Source organism: Neophocaena asiaeorientalis, unplaced genomic scaffold (genome assembly GCF_003031525.2).
Source record: "Neophocaena asiaeorientalis asiaeorientalis breed wild unplaced genomic scaffold, Neophocaena_asiaeorientalis_V1.1 scaffold293, whole genome shotgun sequence".
NCBI lineage: Eukaryota > Metazoa > Chordata > Mammalia > Artiodactyla > Phocoenidae > Neophocaena > Neophocaena asiaeorientalis.
The window spans coordinates 580050-600088 of record NW_020173920.1 but is presented as its reverse complement, the minus strand read 5'-3'; the positions used below and the strand labels follow the sequence as shown (position 1 = coordinate 600088).

The 20039-nt window shown below is 41.4% G+C and overlaps 1 protein-coding gene across 3 annotated transcripts in view; it reads left to right on the top strand.

Moving 5' to 3' along the window:
* FGF12 (fibroblast growth factor 12) overlaps positions 1-20039 on the top strand; it is a 538040-nt gene that overhangs the window by 282265 nt on the left and 235736 nt on the right. Inside the window, exon 1 of one of the 3 annotated variants that reach the window (XM_024752118.1) lies at positions 15799-15997. The exons of the other annotated variants lie outside the window; for them this stretch is intronic. Coding sequence (XP_024607886.1) covers positions 15799-15997 — 199 coding nt within the window. Of the gene's footprint in view, positions 1-15798; positions 15998-20039 lie in introns of those variants that run through there. 3 annotated transcript variants of the gene reach the window in all.

Below are 20039 nucleotides of genomic sequence, written 5' to 3'. Positions count from 1 at the left end.
ATCACTCCTTTTACTCTAGTTAACTACCCTGAAGTTAAAAGGAAGATAAAAGGGAATATCCTAGTTTGTGTCACATACGTGGTATGATGTGGGTGAGCATATAGAGTCACAGGATTTTAGAGAGGGAGGAAACCTTGGCATTCATCTGGTTAATCTCATTTTAAGTATGAGAAAATGGAGACCTCTCTAGAGAGGAGGAATAATTTGTCCAAGGTTCCATTTTGAGCAAATAGCATGAAAATGAGATTTCAGCTCAGGCTAGGAGTAGGCCTGTTGGAAGAGACTGCTTCTGTTGACCCTCCTCACTATAGAATTATCTCTTTCCTTCATCTGCATTTTTACAAAACTGCTTCTTAACAGTCATCCGAGATACTGCACCCAGGAAAAAAATACCCAGCAACAACAACCATCTCTGAAGTCCACCTGTGATGGGAACAGCTTTATTTTACTTTGTGCCATCTTTGCAATTAATAGACCACTTCATTGTTTCTTACTCCTTCTCCACCACCACTCACTCAGAGATAGAGGAACCCATTCTGAACCAAAATTGAGAGAATTTAGCAGCTTCAGAGAGTATCACTGAGATCAGTCATTTATTCTCATGACAGTCTTTGCTACAGCTACTAATGTCCTTTCTTTTTCGAGTAAGTGATCACATAGAACATATTTGGGTACTTTATATTCTATACTTTGTTTCTTGTTATATAGAATACCTAACTAAATGTCATTCCTGGTTTCAGGACCCTTCCAGAAGTAACCTTTCATTAGAGAACTTAAAACATACAGATCATCAGTTATTCTTTTAAAACTTTCTAATTTTATAGACGAGTAAACGATGCCCCAAGGTTAAATGACCTTTCTGTGGTGACACAACTTTCTTCTCAAAAATGCCTCCTAGTGGGACACGTGCTTACTCTCCAGTTTTGAAGATAGTACTTTGTATACAGTAAATTAAAAATTGTCAAGCAGGAAGTGGGATGGTTGCCTTACCAAATTCCTAACTTCATGAATGTGACAACTGGGAATCCACCATCCAATATCTCGCTGTCTTCCTCTCCATGCTTTGAGATATTTAGTTCCAAATCATTTTGTAAGAATTTTTCTCAGTTTATAATAAGTTTTCTCAAACTGGTTTTGAGTTTTCCAGAGTTGTGATTCTCCTTTTTCATTCTAAAAAGTGAAGGCAAAGATACTATATGTACAAAGATTTAAATATTTCCTTCTTTCTACCATAAATTGAGTCTCCAGATTTCTCTGTGATTACTCACGGTAGAAGTCGTTGATCTTGTAGCAGACAACTGCATCTTCAGGACAAATAAGTAATTTCACACTGTCTGTGGTGGGCCTAACAATTTACCTACAGAAGCCCTTCTGTGCAGGGAACTCAAAGAGTTGCTAACACTATTCTTTGCCCTCCTAATCCTTTTCCTTTGTTAAGCTAATTAACTTCTGGTTACTTTTAAGCATCCTATCTCAGTGTGGGATCTTTCCTACAGAGGAATCCAGAAGGGTCAATGACCATCCACTGCAGAATTCACTGTGGTTTTGATTCACACCATAGGGGCTTCTTACACTGGCCTTTCCTGGGGTGCTTTCCTCACTTACATTTTCATAGGTTCATATGTTTTCTTTCCCTTAGTCTAGAATGCCACAACTCAGGGGAACAATATCATTTAACCTTTCAACTGTTTGTTAAGAAGTGACACCTTTGATCAGCTGTGCGACCTTTGTGACACATGTTCATGCCATATAAAAGAAGTCTTAGCCCTGTGCTTTCTTCACAGTTATCCTGATCTGCTTTCCTTTGACTGTCTCCTTGAATCTTGAATCCATTTTACTGTCACTCTTTCCCAGTAGTAGTCAGTTTCACCATTCATTAATCATTACCTTTTCACTTTCTTAAAAAAAAGTTTTGCCAAGTATTGCCTTGGATGCAGCCTGCAGTCATTTTGATTCATTGTTTGCCCCAGCAATGCTGACTGTAACCATTTTATAGAATACCCGTTTCAGCTCTTGGAACCCTCCTTCTATGGTTTTGTCCCTGATCTTGACTTGAAAGTCTCTGGTGATGGGAAGCTTACTTTCCCATTTTGGGAAGCAGTCTATCTGATGGTTGGTCTGTACTTCCTTGTATATAACTGCTTAATAGAATCCAAGTTTGCCTCTGGACACACAAGATGCCTTTCTTTTTTAAATAAGAATGTTTCAGATGCTTGAAAACAGACATCAACTTTCCTCAATTTCTCTTTCCCTGGCTCTAGTTATTAAACTGGTACATCAAATGAGGTCATGATCACCAGAGAACGAGCAACGTTGGATGCCTGTGACTTAGATTCTGAGTGGCCTTAACTCATGGGTTATCTTTTCTAACACTTTAAGAGTATAGATAGTCCCCTTATAAATTCGTATTGTGGTTTCATCATCTAAAAAGTCATGAAGAAAGTTTTGGATTTTGTGTCAGCTAGACTAAATTTGAATTCTTGACCAGACCCAAACTTCAGACAATTAATTAACCTTTCTGACCTTTAGTTTTTTCATTGTACATGTGGATAACAATATTGACCTTATGTGGTTACCCTGAGGATTAAGTAAAAGAACCTGTATAGAGCCCAGTACTGTGCTTGGTGCATTGCAGGTGCCTAATAAGTCTTATTTTCCCTTCTCTTTTCTACCCTATCTTTCCTTTCCCTCAAATACTATTTTTTAAATTGAAGTATAGTTGATTTACAATATTTTATTAGTTTCAGTTGTACAGCATAGTGATTCAGTATTTTTACAGTTTATACTCCATTAAAAGTTAACAAGATAATGGCTATAATTCCCTGTGCTATCCAGGATATTCTTGGTGCTTATCTATTTTATAGTAGTAGTTTGTGTCTATTAATCCCATATCCCTAACATGCCCCTCCCTATTTCCTTCTCCCCACTGATAACCACTAGTTTGTTTTCTATATTTGTGAGTTTGTTTCTGTTTTGCTGTATACATTCGTTGTTGTTACACTTTAGTTATGTGATATCACACAGTATTTGTTTTTCTCTGACTTATTTCACTCAGCATAATATTCTCTAGGTCCATACATGTTGCTCAAAATTGCAGAATTTCATTTTTTTATGACTGAGTAATATTCTATTCTATCTATCTATCTATATCTATCTATATATCTATATCTATATCTATATATCTCACATCTTTTTTATCCAGTCATTTATTGATGGACACAAGATATGGTTGCTTCCATATCTTGACTATTATAAGTAGAGCTGCTATGAACATTAGGGTACATGTATCTTTTTGAATTAGTGTTTTCATTTTTTGTAGATATATACCCAGGAGTGAAATTGCTGGGTGGTATGGTAGTTCTAGTTCTAGCTTTTTAAGGAAACTCAATACTGTTTTCTTTAGTGGTTGTGCTAATTTACATTCCCACCAACAGTGTACCTCCTCACCAACATTTATTTGTAGACTTTTTGATGATAGCCATTCTGAGGGGTGTAAGGTGATAGCTCTTTGTTTGATTTGCATTTATCTAATAATTACTGATGTTGAACATCGTTTTATGTTTCTGTTATTCATCTATATGTCTTCACTGGAAAAATGTCTACTCAGGTCTACTGCCCATATTTTTGGTTGGGTTTTTTTTTTTTTTTCTTTTTTTGATACTGAGTTGTATGAGCAATTTATATTTTTTTAATATTAACTCCTTGTCAGTTATATCATTTCCAAATATGTCCTCCTGTTCTATTGGTTATCTTTTCATTTTGTTGATAATTTCCTTTGCTGTGCAAAAGCTTTTAAGTTTAATTAGGTCCCATTTGTTTATTTTTGCTTTTATTTCTTTTGCCTTAGGAGACAGATCCAAAAATACATATAAATATTGCTAAAATTTATGTCAAGGTGTTCTGCCTATGTTCTCTTCTAGGAGTTTTATGGTTTCTGGTCCTACATTTAGGTCTTTAATCCACTTTGAGTTTATTTTTGTAAATGGTATAAGAAAATGTCCTAATCTCATTGTTTTACTGTAGCTGTCCAGTTTTCCCAGCATCACTTATTGAAGAGACTGCTTTTTCTCCATTGTATATTCTTGCCCCATTTGTCGTAGATTAATAGACCATAGGTATGTAGGTTTATTTCTGGGCTGTTTGTTCCATTGATCTATGTGTTTGTTTTTATGCCAGTACCATACTGTTTTAATTACTATAGCTTTGTAGTATAGTCTGAAGTCTGAGAGAGTGACACCTCCAGCTTTGTTCCTTTTTCTCAAGATTGCTTTTGCAATTCGGGATCTTTCGTGGTTCCATATGAATTTTAGGATTATTCTAGTTCTGTGAAAAATGTCATGGGTATTTTGATAGGGATTGCATTAAATCCGTAGATTGATTTGGGTAGTACGGTTGTTTTAATAATTTTAATTCTTCCAATCCAAGAGCCTGGGATATTGTTGTATTTCTTTGTATTGTCTTCAATTTCCTTCATCAGTATTTTATAGCCTCCTTGGTTAAGTTTATTCCTTGGCATTTTATTCTTTTTAAAATAATTAAAATCCTGTTTAATGTGATTTTAAACAGGATTGCTTTTTTTACTTTTTCTTTCTGATAGTTCATTATTAGTGTATAGAGAAGCAACAAATTTCTGTGTATTAATCTTATATCCTGAGACTTTGCTGAATTCGTTTATTAGTTCTAATAGTTTTGGGGTGAAGACTTTAAAGTTTTCTATATAAAGTGTCATGTTATCTGCAAATAGTGACAGTTTTACTGCTTCCTTTTCAATTTGTATATCTTTTATTTCTTTTTCTCATCTGATTGCTGTGGCCAGGACTTCCAATAATATGTTAAATAGAAATGGTGAGAGTGGGCATCCTTGTCTTATTCCTGGATTTAGCAGGAAGGCTTTCAGCTTTTTATTTTTGAGTATAATGTTAGCTATGGATTTTTCTTAATGGCCTCTTTTATGTTGAGATATGTTCCCTCTAAACCCACTTTGGTGAGAGTTTTTTTCAAATACTTTTAACCTATACTTCAAATGTAGAGGTTTCAGTTTATGTTTTTGAGTGATTTGAACTAAAAGGCCTGAACTAAAAGCCAGTGATTCCTTGACTGACATAAAAATTGGGGTTAATATAAGACTTTACTGAAGGTCAGTGTGTAACAAAGGAGATTACAACACAGAGATAATTTGAAACTAACATCTAGATAACTTGATATGGTTCATTCTCTGGAGTCCACAGCTCTAGACTAGTGTCTTAGGAGTCTCTATGAGGTTGTTTTCCTATATAGTTTCTGGCCCGATTCTGTTTGGTAGAGGATTTCTTCTCTTGACGGTCAGGAAAACTTTAAGTGTGGATGGATTTCTCAAAATCCAGGTACAAAAAAGAAGAGCATACCTTACTCCGTGAGTTAAATGCACCTTCCCAAGCCCATATCTTTTTTTTATCTGATGCCTGAAAATATGACTTTCTACTCACTTTAGGGAATAACTCTTCCCCTTCTGAGAATGTTGTGGGTTTACACTAGGGTTTTATCAGCGTAGCGTCATCAGAAAAAGGTAACCCAACATCTGTGCTAGATGCACAAAGGGGATAAGGGAAAACACATTCACAGATTAAGACCTTGTGTTTTCCTCTGTATCAGACATTTGTTTGTTTGTTTCTCTTTCTTCATAGCCACTACTTAACTGATGCTATCAGAGACTAAAGGTGATACCACTATTAATAAAAGTATGCCTAAGGTTTTGCTTAAGGTAAAACTTGAGACTGTTCTTACTCATCCTGAGCATGTATTACTTGCAAGTCAAAATTAAATCAACACACATTTACAGAGCATCTACTATAGTCAAAGTGATGTACTAGATCCTCACAGGAACAAAAAATGTAAGTCATGATTCTCACTCCCACATTCTATTTCTACTCTTATATATAGATCATATTTAGAATCTATTTTATAATAAAATCCACTTATTTTAAACATAAAGTCAACATCCTTTCCCTGGCTTTTGTCCTCAGAAAATAATAAATGCTTCTGGTTACTTATCTTGTAAAAGCCAGCTATGGCTATTTCCTTGTCTTTTTCCTTTTTATGGATGAGAGGAAGAACTGTCAAAATGAAGAGAAGGGAATGGCCCTCTTCTCCATTGCTGTATTCTTAGCATACTCAACCAACTAGAGACAATTTTCTAGCTTACGTTTAAAGAGGTTTTTTTTCTATGGTTTCTAGTGATTACAATATGTATACATTATCTAGAATGGGATTATGACCTCATGAGATCCCTTCTAGCTAATACTGCATGTTTAAAAACTAATATCTTGTCTAAAACATTACAAAACTATTATTTATCCTTCTTGCTCCAAATGCTGTTTAAATAAATATGCTTATGCAATCATCTTATTCCTTTCTGGATATCTGAGCACTGAAATGCTTATTTACAACTATCTATCTATCTATCTTGGCTTTGATTGTAGATGGTGTACCATCTACACCAGTATCCTCTTGATTTCATGTTGCGTATGCTGTATTAGTGGGCAAAATTAAGCACAGGGGAGTATAACTTTATGTGAAAATGATTGTTAAGTGAATAACTTAGAACTTTACTGAGTGCTTTCATTTACTACTCTGGAATTTTTGAACATTTTCTTGTCTCCACAGCATTCCAAAAGGAAGCTTGCCAAATATTTTTATTTTTTGTTTTGAGCTATTTTGTTTAGCCTAACAATGTGAATTTAGAGGTTTATAGATGAATGATGCTACTTTTCGTGCATCCATCTACTCATCTACCCATCCATTCATTCATTCATTTATTCATTCACTCGTGCATACTGTTCCTTGTTTCAAAAACCAGTGTTATCTTTTCAATATATTATTTTAAGTAATCTAGGTCATTTTACAGGCAAATAAATTTAGGCTCAGACAAAGTAACTTTATGCAGAGAAAGATTATCTATTCTAAATCACATATTCTTTCTACTTTATATTTTATTTTTAGAGAATTCTAAAAAGTTAGGACTAGAAAGGACCTTACTGGTCACCTTGTCAAAACTCCCATTTGATCCCCTGACAGTTTTCTCTAACCAGATTGTATATTTCAGTTATTTCCAATAAAATCTTATTAAATATCAAATAGGATCAGTGAGGTCTTTCACTACTTGTTATTTTCACAGAGTCCAGTGCTATGTGCACACAGAGGACAAAATGTGAATTTATGACAATTTTAATAATATAATTTGAGTGTCAATCATGTGCTGGGTGCTGTAAGAGACTGCTATTTCAACAAGATCCATCCCCTGAAAATTTGGAATCTAAAATTAGAAATGGAGCAACTAGGTCCATGGAGAAAGCAGCTCAGTACAGATGGGTGACAGCATGAATGTTAGGATTATCAAACGATTTTAAGGTCATTTTGATCATATTCTGAGACTTTAAAAATTGACTACTCATTTTATTTGATGTCTGTGCTCTCTTTTTCATTCTTATATTCCTTTTCTTCTCTGAATGTGAGTGTGTGTGTGTGTGAGAGAGAGAGAGAGACAGAGAGAGACAGAGAGAGAGAGAGGGAGAGAGAGAGAGAGAGAGAAAGAAATTGAGAGTAGAGAGGGAAAGATCAGAACTGAAACTCTACACCTAAATGTAGGGGTGGAGGTTGGTCAGGGCAGAAATCTAGGTACCATGTACCCTCTCAGGCGATCCAATTTTAATAGATGGATTGAATTTAGGCACGTTTTTGAGAGTATTGATGATCAAGTTGGAAATGTGGAGGCTACCCTTGAATTAGCTGAGTTTGTTTCTTGATATAAGAATAAATGTTTCATTTTAAACTTAAAAAGATAGATGGATGGATGAATTCATTAATTAATTCATTTAAGTATTTATTGAGCATCTGCTATATACTAAGTGATATTTTAGGCACTGGAGATAGGAAAGTAAATAAAATAGACAATCTTCCTCTGCTTATGGGTTTTACATTCTTATGAGGATCTTCAAGCTACATTACTCATCTAGAAGGAAGGGGTATCACTGAATCGGTGACACTGGAAATTAGAAAAGGGCTAAAATGATGGAGAATCACTCGGGGCAGTTTTTTAATATCCTCAATCCAGCTAGGAAGGAAAATAACCAAGTGCCAAACGTGTTTTAAGCCAAACCAATGCACATTTTTTTAGGAATAGGAATGGAAAAAGTGTAACTTTATCCTCTTACAGATTTCTCTAATTTCTGTTTTGATTTAGTTTCCCTGTAGTTTTCTCACGAAGCTCAACTTAAATTACTGAACTAAGGAGGAGAGTATTTGGAGGCCACAATCTCAGAACCAAAGAATACCCTCTTATGCCAAGGGTGAGAAAACCACCATCTTAGTTCCCTGGCCCAGCTGCAGAGGGAGGAGATTTGGGACACTTGAGTCCCCTGGTTCTTTGGCCCAGCTGCAGAGGGAGATTTGGGACACTTGAGTCCCCTGGTTCTTTCCAACATTGAATGATCCCTTCAAGGTCATTTATAAGATGTGAAACCCTCCTAGGGGAGCACTAGAGGTCAGTGAATGAAAGGACACATAACATTCCCATTTTTTCTTTATGTGACCTTAATTGGGACATGAGAGACACTGAGGTCAGAAGACCTGGATTAAACTCCTGTATCTTCACTCATCTCTTGTGTGACCCTGGGAGAGTACATCACTTACTGGTGTCTCAATTTATCTGTAAAATTGAGTTATTATTATCTCCTTAATTTTCCCACAAGGTTGTTAAGAAACTCAGTGAGATAATACATGTGAAAATGATTTCTAAACAGTAAAAGACTATATCAATGCAAATGATAATTACATTCTTATTTTAAATTGTATTACATGAATATAATTATTCATGATATCATGTTTTTATTGGCATATAGTGTAACATAGAGGATAAAAGAGGAGCTCTGGAAATAAACTAGTTACACTTGAACTCGACCAATTCTTAACTGGGTGACTGACTTAAGCAACGTAACCTCTCTGTGCCCCAGTCTCTTCATTTATAAAATGAGGATAGGGCTTCCCTGGTGGCGCAGTGGTTGAGAGTCCGCCTGCCGATGCAGGGGACACGGGTTCGTGCCCGGGTCTGGGAAGATCCCACATGCCACGGAGCGGCTGGGCCCGTGAGCCATGGCCGCTGAGCCTGCGTGTCCGGGGTCTGTGCTCCGCAACGGGAGAGGCCACAACAGTGAGAGGCCCACATATCTCAAAAAAATAAAAAATAAAAATAAATAAAATGAGGATAATTACAGACCATACCTCATAGGGTTGCTATAAGGATTCATTGTGTCAATAATTGCAATGCAGTTAGAACCCTGCAGGGAGCTTAGCCCTGGCTCACATTATTTATAGCTTATGTTTCTTATTAAAACAGACATTCTCCAAAACATTGATAATTTCTCTACTTGGGCAATAAGGATACTACCCCTAATCTGTGTCATAAAGAAGAATTAAATATACCGTCTTTCTTATTTTGAGAGATGACCAAAACCAGACAAACATATAACATGTAGTAATTCAATTTTGAACTGTTGAATAAAGCACCATAAAGGAATTCACAAATTATTAGAAAGTAGTTGTTTATGTTGCTGTTGTCAACCTATTTTAACTGACAATCTGAAAGAGAAAAGGAAATGGAAGTAAAGCCATTGTATGGGATAATATTCATGGAGAAAAGGTCTTCTTCTGCCCGTCAAGCTTGCGGTGTCAGAGGCTGGTGAGCTCATATTCACCAAGGTTTGAGTCAGGGGCCTGATCTCAGAGCAGGATGATATATGAGGAGAGACTGATTGCCCTCCACAGCTGGTTGTTGACTGCCCTTGCCCACAGTCACCCTCTCACTCCACCTCCATCCTCCCCTCTGTGCAGGGTGCTCACCTGGTTCCTCATTTTAAGGATTGAGCCTGTTTTGCACGTTTCCTGATAGAAACCAGAGATCTGGGTTCCTCAAATATGGAGACACTTTTTCATTTTGGCTCCTTTGTGTTCCCAACAGACAAGGACATTGACAATATTCCGCTAATGAAAATTTTGTTTGCCATTACAATGTCAAGGTTAATCATTCATTTCAAGTAGATTTCCTGCCTTTGTTAAATACATTATGTCCAGGAGTGAATGATGGTGTGTATGAATCACAAGCTATGTTTTCCTGTTTTGGGAAGTCTGGATTTTATAGGAGGGACTTGATTTAAATGGATATTTTAATGACAGCATGCTTATTCTAATACTTTACATTATGGTCACATCTTCTTTGAGCCTTGCAGTAGCCCAGTTAGATAGGTACTGCTCATGTCATTATCATTGATGTATTTTACAGATGTGGTTTGGAGATTGAATAACTTGTCCGGTAGTATACGGTGAGTGGGTGATTAAGACAAGAGCCAAATAAGATCATGATGGGATGGACTATAAGCTTGTTGAGGGCAGGGAGAATGCAGAGGTGTAAAGAGTTCCCCTTGGTAACTGAAACAGGGCCTTGGATGCAACCTGTGCCCAATTCAAGGTTTCAAGTGAATGACTGTAGTGGTCCTAATAGTTTGGTTTAGGAGTTGAAAGACTTGGCCTATAAATACGGGAAAAACTATTCAACATTCTGTATTTTTCCCCTTTAGAACACAGAAATGACTTAAAATACAGAGATGATTAAGACTGTCCATGTTTTATTTGTTTGAAGGGAGGTCAGAAATATAATTATCGTTTCAATGTGTATCTGGCAACTTTCTTCAAGTAATTCCACTGCTTCCACCTACGCTGTCTTCAGAATTGTAAATGGAAATTCTCAAGTTGTTCAAAAAAAGAGCAAAAAAGTCAAGATATTGTTATCCCTGAGATATTGCCCTTCAAAATGACCTGATTATTTTAATTAAATAATCAGTAGGTTGATGTAATCTCATTCCTGAACCCCAAATGCAAAGATATTGGAAATGTCCTAGTAACCATGAAGGAAAACTTACGAGAATTAGTGGCCCAGGTAGGAAACTAATGAATTTTTTTTTTCTTTTTTCGATATGGGCCATTTCTTAAAGTCTTTATTGAATTTATTACAATATTGCCTCTGTTTTATGTTTTGGTTTTTTTGGCTGTGAGACATGTGAGATCTTAGCTCCCTGACCAGGGATCAAACCCTCACCCCCTGCATTGGAAGGTGAAGTCTTAACCACTAGACCACCAGGGAAGTCCCTGAATTTCTGAATATAAAAAAATTAACTAGGGTATTGCTTCTGATCTCAACAGCCATGTAAATAGGACCTAACTTCTCAGATTTCCCTGTATTTACCTCTTCTTCTCACTGGAGAAATAAAGTAAATGATGCTGATGATGAGTTAAAGGGCTCAACAGCTAAAAAGCACCCTGACAATAGCCACAGGAGTGCAAGGGAAGAAGTAGAGTTTTTGTCTAATTGAATCGAAAACACCACATTCGCTTAGTAGCGATCTAAAGACATGGAATGTCACTTTCAGAAAGCTAGCATTTATTGTTTTCATTTTGTTCCTTAAATGCCTAATGATACTGTCATGTCAAGACAAAGAAAATTTCAAACAGCAACTGTTATCTGCTTTTTCATCTCTGCCTCCATCACCTTCTTCTTTCCTGTGCTGCTGCACTGATTACCTTCTGCATCAAAACATCTTTCATGTCTCATAAACGTACAGGAAAAAAAAAATTAACACACTCAAAGATTAGAGAACACACATTCTTTTTCCAGGCCCTTTTTTTTTTTTGGTGGGGGGCAGGCACAGACTGTAGTTCTAGTAAAGTGTGTTAAATTTTTGAGAGTCTGATTTTATTTCTCCCTTCTAGGATAATGTGTTATCTAAAATGTATCTATATCTATATATCTCTCAAACTTTGACACCTGAAGAACTTGTCAAAAACTCAAAATTCCTGAGCTCTACTCATAGAGATTTCTGTTTCACGTTCTGAGAAACCATCAGGGATCTACATTTAAAAAAAGCATCTCAGAAGAATATCATGCATTTTCTTAAAAAAATAAACACTGTCATCATCTCTTTTACTCATTCGGCATTTTCCACTTTTCAGAATGCTTGCGCATACATATTCAGTTCTGTGAGGTAGATGGGAATGATTATTCCCATCTTGAGGATAAGAAAAAGACTCACAGTTTAGCAGTGATTTTCTCAAGGCCTCACTATACACCCCTCTCTCGCCCGTTTCTCTGGATTCCTCACCTTAGCTGACCTTTTCCTTTTTGGGTGTTGAACTGCAAGAGGCAAGGAGCCCCCAAAGCCAGCCAGTACTATTTATACCTGCCTTCCTCAAGAATAAGACAAGCCTTGTGGTAGCCAAGGAAGGAAAACACGTAATTTTATGTGTGAAATGTGAACATTTCCCAGATGTTCCCATAACATTTCCCATATCATTGACAGTGATAACAATTGATTTTCAGTAATGTCCCTTACCACATCCAGATGCGCTTTTGAAAATGTATTTGGCTGGATTCACTTTTGGAGAAGAGGTCTGTGTGTGGTCGCCTGCGTGTTTGTGTGTGTGTGTGTGTGTGTGTATGTATATCTTTTCCCCTGTTATGTACTGTTAGAATCCCAAGTTCACTGCCCTTATTCAGGCACACTGAACAGCTGCAGGGGATGTGGTGCTCCCCATTGACAGCTGGGATTCCCCCCTCTCAGGGCGCCTGGCCTATTTAATCCTCCCAGCTGTCTGCCTCGTAAACCTGTCTACCTGTGTTATGTCCCGCTGCAGCATGAAAGGTCCAGGCCCCCAGACATGGGGGGCTGTTTAACACAGTGCTTGCTCTAAACAGCCTCACAGGCCTCAATTCTTCTCCTTCTACTAGGCCCACAGGTTTGTGCCCACATCTAGAGAATTCCTGGGCCCTCTCCACAGCCCACATCCATTCTCAGTAGCTGCCAGGGCCTTCACGTTCCTTGCCCACTCTTAGGGTATTTCCAACATACATGTTTCTGCTTGGAAATCATCCATTAAATCTTTTGGCACTACCCTTGATGCTTAGTGGAATGTCTGTTAAGGGGAGGGACTAGGGATATTTGAAGACTGATTGAAGAGAGATACTAAGTATGAATAGCCACTTCCAGGCCTTAGCATGACTAGTCCTTTATGTTTCCAAATTTTTTCATGCTGCATTTTAACTTGGGTGACATTATCTTCCCCGCTGAGTTTTCTGTTGCATCCAGCTGTCATCACAAGCACTCCTGGAGACCCGATTGCCCTCCACAGCTGGTTGTTGACTGCCCTTGCCCACAGTCACCTTCTCACTCCACCTTCGTCCTCCCCTCTTTGCAGGGTGCTCACCTGGTTCCTTATTTTAAGGATTGAGCCTGTTTTGCACGTTTCCTGATAGAAACCAGAAATCTGGGTTCCTCAAATATGGAGACACTTTTTCCTGTTCCAAAATGTGCTGAAGGTGGACCCAACAGGCATTGTTACTTTCTCCAGTGTCTGCTGCCTTCCTTTCTAAAAAGAGAATTCTTTGTGCTTCAGCTTATTGGAGAGACGGCAGATTGCTTTGTGGGCGCCTCACCCCTAGCCCCTCTCTGTGTACCCGGATCCTTTAATGGGCCGGTAGTGTTTTCTCTTGGGGGAGGGATGGGACAGAGCCGACCGGAGCTGCAGTTCCTTCGTTCTGCCTCTGAGAATTTCTCATACAAACCTCAATCACGTAGGATTGCGTAGAGAGGAGAAAAGGGGAAAGACAGAAGGCGTAGAAGGGGGAGAGGGGTGACGGGAGGGAGGGGGAAGAGTCTGGGAACAGAGGGCGCGAGGGAGGGGAGGAGGACCCGAGCTCTCTGCTATTCCTTGCGCTCCGGGAGCCTGGCCCCCAGGCTGGCCCCACCTGGGCGCTCCCAAGCTCTCAGCGAGTGGGCGAGCAGTGCCAAAGGTACACCGGCGGCCGCCTGCTCTTCGTCCCACCCTCCGTCTCGGTGGCGGTCGTCCCCGCCTGGAGTTTCCTGTGGAGCTAAGCGCTCCAACCCAGCGAGCCGGCTAGGCGGCGGCGGCGGCGGCGTCCAGGAGCCGGTGCGGCTCGGCTCGCTTGGAGCCTCAGCCCCCGAATGGGACTCAGCCCTGAGCGCCCCCTCCGGGGCCTGGGGAGGAGGCGGCGGGGGGCACCCCGCTAGCCCGCGGCTCCGAGCTGCCACCCGCGCAGCAGGTTGGCCGAGTTGGCGGCAGCCCGCACCTGCTTCCTGGCCCCGGACCCAGAGTCTGCGTCGGGCCCCGAGGGCCCCAGTGGTACACGCAGCCACCTCCCGACCCCCACACGCGGCCGCCTAGGGGGCCCCTCTTGCGCCCCGGGCGCCAGACCATGGTGGGTAGCTCCGAAGCGGAGCCGCAGCCGCCTGGAGCCGACGTCGCCCGCAGCCAGCCCCCGCCCCACCCGAGCCGCCGCGCGGGTGTTCGCAGCGCGCGGGTCCCTTCCTTCTTCGGCCGGGATGGGCCGCGCGGGACTGAGTGATCGGCCTCGCGTCCGGCGGGTAATCCCCATCTGATCTGATGCCTGTGAGCCGCCGACTGCCGGGCCGCGCGAGCCTGGGGGCCCCGGGCAGCGCGGCGATGACCTGATCCCGAGCTCGCTAGGGCGCCCCCTCCTTCCCTCGCTCCCTCTGAGCCTGTGCGGAGAGCTGCTCGGTGCGGCGGCCCCGGGCGGACCATGGCGGGGAGCTCCAGTTAAAGGCGTGTGGGCGCCGAGCTGGAGAGGAGACCTTCGGCATCGCTGCCTTTTGAGGGGGCTTATTTAAACTACTGAGTCATTCCAGATTTAGGATTCCCTAAATAATCACCAACTGTGCCCGTCTTGTGCCAGAAAGAAAGAGGAAAGAGAAAGAGCACCTGCTCTCGGGACCCCGCGTACCCGCGGCGCTCGCCTCTCGCGGGTTTCTCCCGGAGGGGTGCCTGGCCCTCGAGGATCTCCCTCCCTCCCTTCCTTCCTCTTTCCCCGTCCCTCCTTCCCTCCCCCCTCCCTCGCCTCCCGCGCCTCCCGCTCTCCTTGCAGCGCTGCTGGCGGGGAGTCGCGCTCGCCGCAGCTGGAAACAGCTGCCCCCGCCTGGCGCCCCTACCCCGACTCCAGCTAACCGCTCCCACTTCGCGCCTCTCGGAATTCCAGAACTCGGGCGGCGGGCCCCTGGAGAACCGCAGCCGGTGCGATGCATTCCGTAGACCTCACCCAGCCGGGACGGACCTCCTAATCTCCAGAACTGCGGGCCGCAGGGAGTTAAATTGCTGCCTTCCTCTCCTCTCTTGCGGTTGGTGGCTTGTTTTCTAAAGGAACGTTTTATTCACTTTTTAGTATTTTCTACCGGGGGCACGCTACCCGCCTCGGTCCAGACTGCTTTGTAAACGGGTTTTGTATGTATATATGTGTAGATATACTTTGGACACCTTACAACGCTTGCGCCTCTCCAGCAGGGGCACGGCTTGTTGTTTTGGACATCCTTCTTCCCTTTCCACTTGGTACTCCGAACGCAGTGTGACCAAACTCCCCACTGCCCCTTGGACGCGGATCGCCTTGGGGTGCAAGTTTGGGGTGCAAGAGTCTAGTTAACAGGAAGGCCTGGGACCGCCCCGCCCCCACCGCCAGCGGTTGGGGAAGTTTACATCTGGATTTTCACACATTTTGTCGCCACTGCCCAGACTCTGACTAACGTTGTGGGCGCCGGGGTTTCGGTACTGCGGCCTTCTCAAATATTAGCACTGCCTCCACGCGCCTGCCCTGTCCCTCCAGGCCGCCGAGGTCCTGCCCTCGCCCCGGCGGAGCGTGATCCCGAGGGCGCAGTGGAACCCGGGGCCTGGGGCCCGCGCTGAGCAGCTATGGCTGCAGCGATAGCCAGCTCCTTGATCCGGCAGAAGCGACAGGCGAGGGAGTCCAACAGCGACCGGGTGTCGGCCTCCAAGCGCCGTTCCAGCCCCAGCAAAGACGGGCGCTCCCTGTGCGAGAGGCACGTCCTCGGGGTATTCAGCAAAGTGCGCTTCTGCAGCGGCCGCAAGAGGCCAGTGAGGCGGAGACCAGGTCAGTAGAGGTACAGACGGTGGGCTCTCTAGAGGCTGACACCCCCCTCCCCTTCTGAAAAGCACAGGGGGCATCCACGATAGAGAACCAGGATCCCCCTCTTCCATTCTGGCCCCCGTTCTCCAAAAATGTTCAGACATCTTTCAGTCGCTCTCTGTTAGTTAATAACGTCTTGTCCCATATTCAGGAAAACACTTTATACCTTGATGAAACCACGGTTTGACTAGGATGAGAGTTACATATATCGATGCTCCTGGTCCCATAGAGCTTGTAGAGTCCTTGAGGGCAGTGACCACTTCATTCTCCCTCACTCTCTCTTTCTCATCCATCCCTTTATCCGTCCATCCATCCATCCAGCTAGCCAGTGTTTAATCTGCCTACTGAGGACCTAAATATAAATAAACCTTCCTCCCTATATCTCTCATAACACTTAGCACAATTCTTAACACATAATAGACACTTAGTAGACACCAGATCAACTTAAATTTACTCTTTTTCTAAGTCTTTCTCTAGCAACACATCAAGTCCAGTCTCTCTCACATTCTGATCAATTTCTCACCTCCGCATTTTTACCCATGCCCTTTCACTTCCTTTTACACAGACCTCCTTTTCCTATTCTCTTCCTCCCATTGCTCTCATTGTTTCCAATGACTCTGCTCATTAACTTTTCTGTCCTATTCCTTCCATCCTTTGCACACTCACACTTACTCTTGGGACATTATGGGAACAACGTAGTATCTGCAGTTTGGTCTCAGGGAGTGCAAAGAAAACTTTAGACTTATCCGAGATCTTCTAGGCCTGGCCTTTCTGAAGCTGATTCTCTTCTTTGGCCCTAAATTCAAATGGTTGGTCTTTGATGTGTCTCTGTTTACAAAGGGACGTTGGATACCTCAAAATTTCAGAGTGATTATTCCCATTTTAAGCCAGGCTACCTGGAGAGAATGAAAGCAGAATTTCCAAGGTCTGTGCTTCCATCAGACTTTATTGATCCTCTGGGTGTGGCCCACAGGGTCATTTGCAATCTGCAGATGATCTACCCTTACTGTAGACAACTGAAAGGAAATACTGTCTCGAGAGAAAGCTTGCTCTGTGATCAGTTGACTAGTTTAGGTTAGCATCTTTGCAACTCTGACTGTGATGTTCTCCTGGGTTCCAGGAATGAAGCATATGGGCTAGGGTCATTGGGTGAAGAAAACACTTGGAAAGTCTGGACAAGTGGGGCTCAGAATTAGTTTAGAAATTTGGGATTAAGCCTTAATGAAAAAGCCATCTCATCTCATTTTTCCATTGAGTTTTCATGACGTTATTCACTCCCTAGTGGGCTCATTTTCTTATTCCGTGATGTTGATGAAATAGTAAATTTCAGGAGTAAACAAAAATAATTATGATCTGAAGGCAGAAGCTAGTAAAGCCGATTCTTTTATATTCAATTAATATGGCCTGTTCATTTTATAAAGGGAAGATGTATGCAAAATACTAGAGTTATCTCTGCACAGTAAATAATTCATATTAGGGGGAAGTCAAATCTCTTGTATTGTTGTGCAAGGATCATTTGGGGGCCATTTTCTCTCAGGGCTTATGTGGTCTGCAAGGGACTTCAAGGCTCTGAATTCCATGTGACTCTTATATCTCAGTCTCTGAAGTACGTTCTTGCACTCTAGTTGGGATAATAACGTTTGTGAATAGATTCTACTCAGCCTCCTCAGTTACAAACAAGGTCATCAAGATGATAGGTAGATTGTTTTTGTGAATGGATAAGATAAACTTGACTGATCTTTGTTGAAGTTGATTTGGAGATGAGTGATTTGCATGGCTTACTTTTGCATAAGGAAATTGCTTCCTGTGACCTTTTCCTTAGCATCTCATTAGAAAATAGAGAATTTGAGGGAATTGCTGAGTTTATTGTTCTTTTCAAAGTTCATTTAATCTTTCCCTCTTTTTCATCTACTCCGCGTACATTTCGGGAAAGAGATCATGACTGGTGAATTCCTTTAGCTTAAGTGTCACAGTAATAATCTGGCAGAGAGGTGACAGGACCTGTTAAGACATACCCAGTGCAAAGGCAGCACACGTGTTTCTGTCCACCGTAGACTTCAGTTTGTTATGAAGCTTAGCTGAGAAGAATGGGAGCATAGGATGCAGCAAAGCTTTTGGGGAAGATGATAGTGTCCTGTTATTGTTACTAACAAAGCCAAACAATTAACCTGTTGATTTGCTGTCAGTGACTATGATTCATGTAGTATGGGATGAGTCTATGTAGAAAGATATAGCACCTTCCACATCTCAATTCCAGAGAGGATTCTTTAGCTGGATTGGGAGAAAGTTGCTAAACACCAAAAGGAAAAAACTATCTGAGCAAATCTGTTTTACAAGCACTTTGATGTTATGTTCACTTAATATTTGAGTTATCCTTGAACTCACTAGCCCTTCTAAGCTATATTCTGTGAACTACAAACTGAGTCACAAATGGTAAAGTGGAATAACTTGTCCTGATAAAGAATTTCCACTCTGAATTTCTGACGAGACACAAGTTCCATGGACCAGACTTGCCAGGGGAGAGAGCCTGAAACAGTGAAGCTAAGTCAGGTATTGGATGGGAAAGGCCACGGTTGTATTTCTGATTTCAGGGCTGACACATTGTCTCTTAATCCTTGTCTTAACTCACCAAGTTCTGATACGTATCATGTTGAAACCTCATAAACACAGAGGGAATACTGAAATTACACAGTAAAGGTCTCAGATTTCAAAATCATGATATTGCATTATGAAAATGTGAGAATTGGCAGGGCAAGACCTCCCGTTGTGCAGTTCCAGGACCACAGGGCACCTCAGATGCTTTGTGAATGCCCTCTCTGGAGCACAGTGATGGCTTACACGGGGATTGTGTAAGCAGAATCCTTCCTAAGATAAGAAATCCTTGAGCCATAGCAAGTTGGTGGTTTATACAAGATTGCACAGCTAGATTGTGGAAAGATTGGGGCTAGAACTTGATCCAGTTGATTCTTCTTGCCTGTGCACTTCACAGCACAACACAGAAAAAAGTGGTATGATGAACTGGATGCCCTCTGTCAAAGAATGGAAATAATTTTGTGCATTATTTATTTTTACCGTTAAGGTTTGTTATCATTATTATTTTGTAATTAGAACAGGAATACGGTCTCATAGAGGAGGTAACGGGTAGAAGGAGACATAGGCAATTGGGATTCTAAAATGACCATCCTATGCAAACTATTATACATAGGATGGATAAACAACAAGGTCCTACTGTATAGCACAGGGAACTGTTTTCAATATCCTGTGATACTGAATAATGGAAAAGAATATGAAAAAAATGTATAATATGTGTATAACAATCACCTTGCTGTACAGCAGAAATTAACACAACATTGTAAGTCAACTCTACTTGAATAAAATAAATTAAAAAAAAATAAAGTGACCATCCTATAGCAGCCTGCATTATAAAAGTAAATCCAACAGTGAAGACGTACAGACAGTGCAGGAATAGTTAGCCCCTTAGGCACTGTGCGGGCTGTAGCTCTTTGGAAATGAAATGTTGGAGACCTTGAACTGGCACGTTGGCCGAGGGCACTGAACCATAAAAAAGCCTTTAGAACAGTTCTGTTTGTGGACTTTCTAATAAAGAAAGGAGCGTTCCTATGGTCATTATTTCTTGAGTAATTATTTATGTGAGAAATACCTGTATGAGCCAGACGTGCTGGAATACTTGCTTAAATGTTGATACCACTTAATTTGCCATATCTAAGCTATTAGCACATCCACGTGAATTACATGGCTTATTTATTTCCAATATTTGTTTTACTTTTGAATAGAAACATCTGTACAAATGACTGACTCCAGAATTATTTATGTTTTGACTCAGGAGTTGCTGCAGGTAATGGATAGCATTCATCATCAGGAAGGGAAAGGTGTTTATAGAATCTTTGAATGTTGGAGCAGCCAGGAACCTTGGAGGTCATTCGTATCACTCTTTGAGTTTTCAAATGAGAGCCTCTCTGGAAAGTACGGAGTAGTTAGTTAAGCC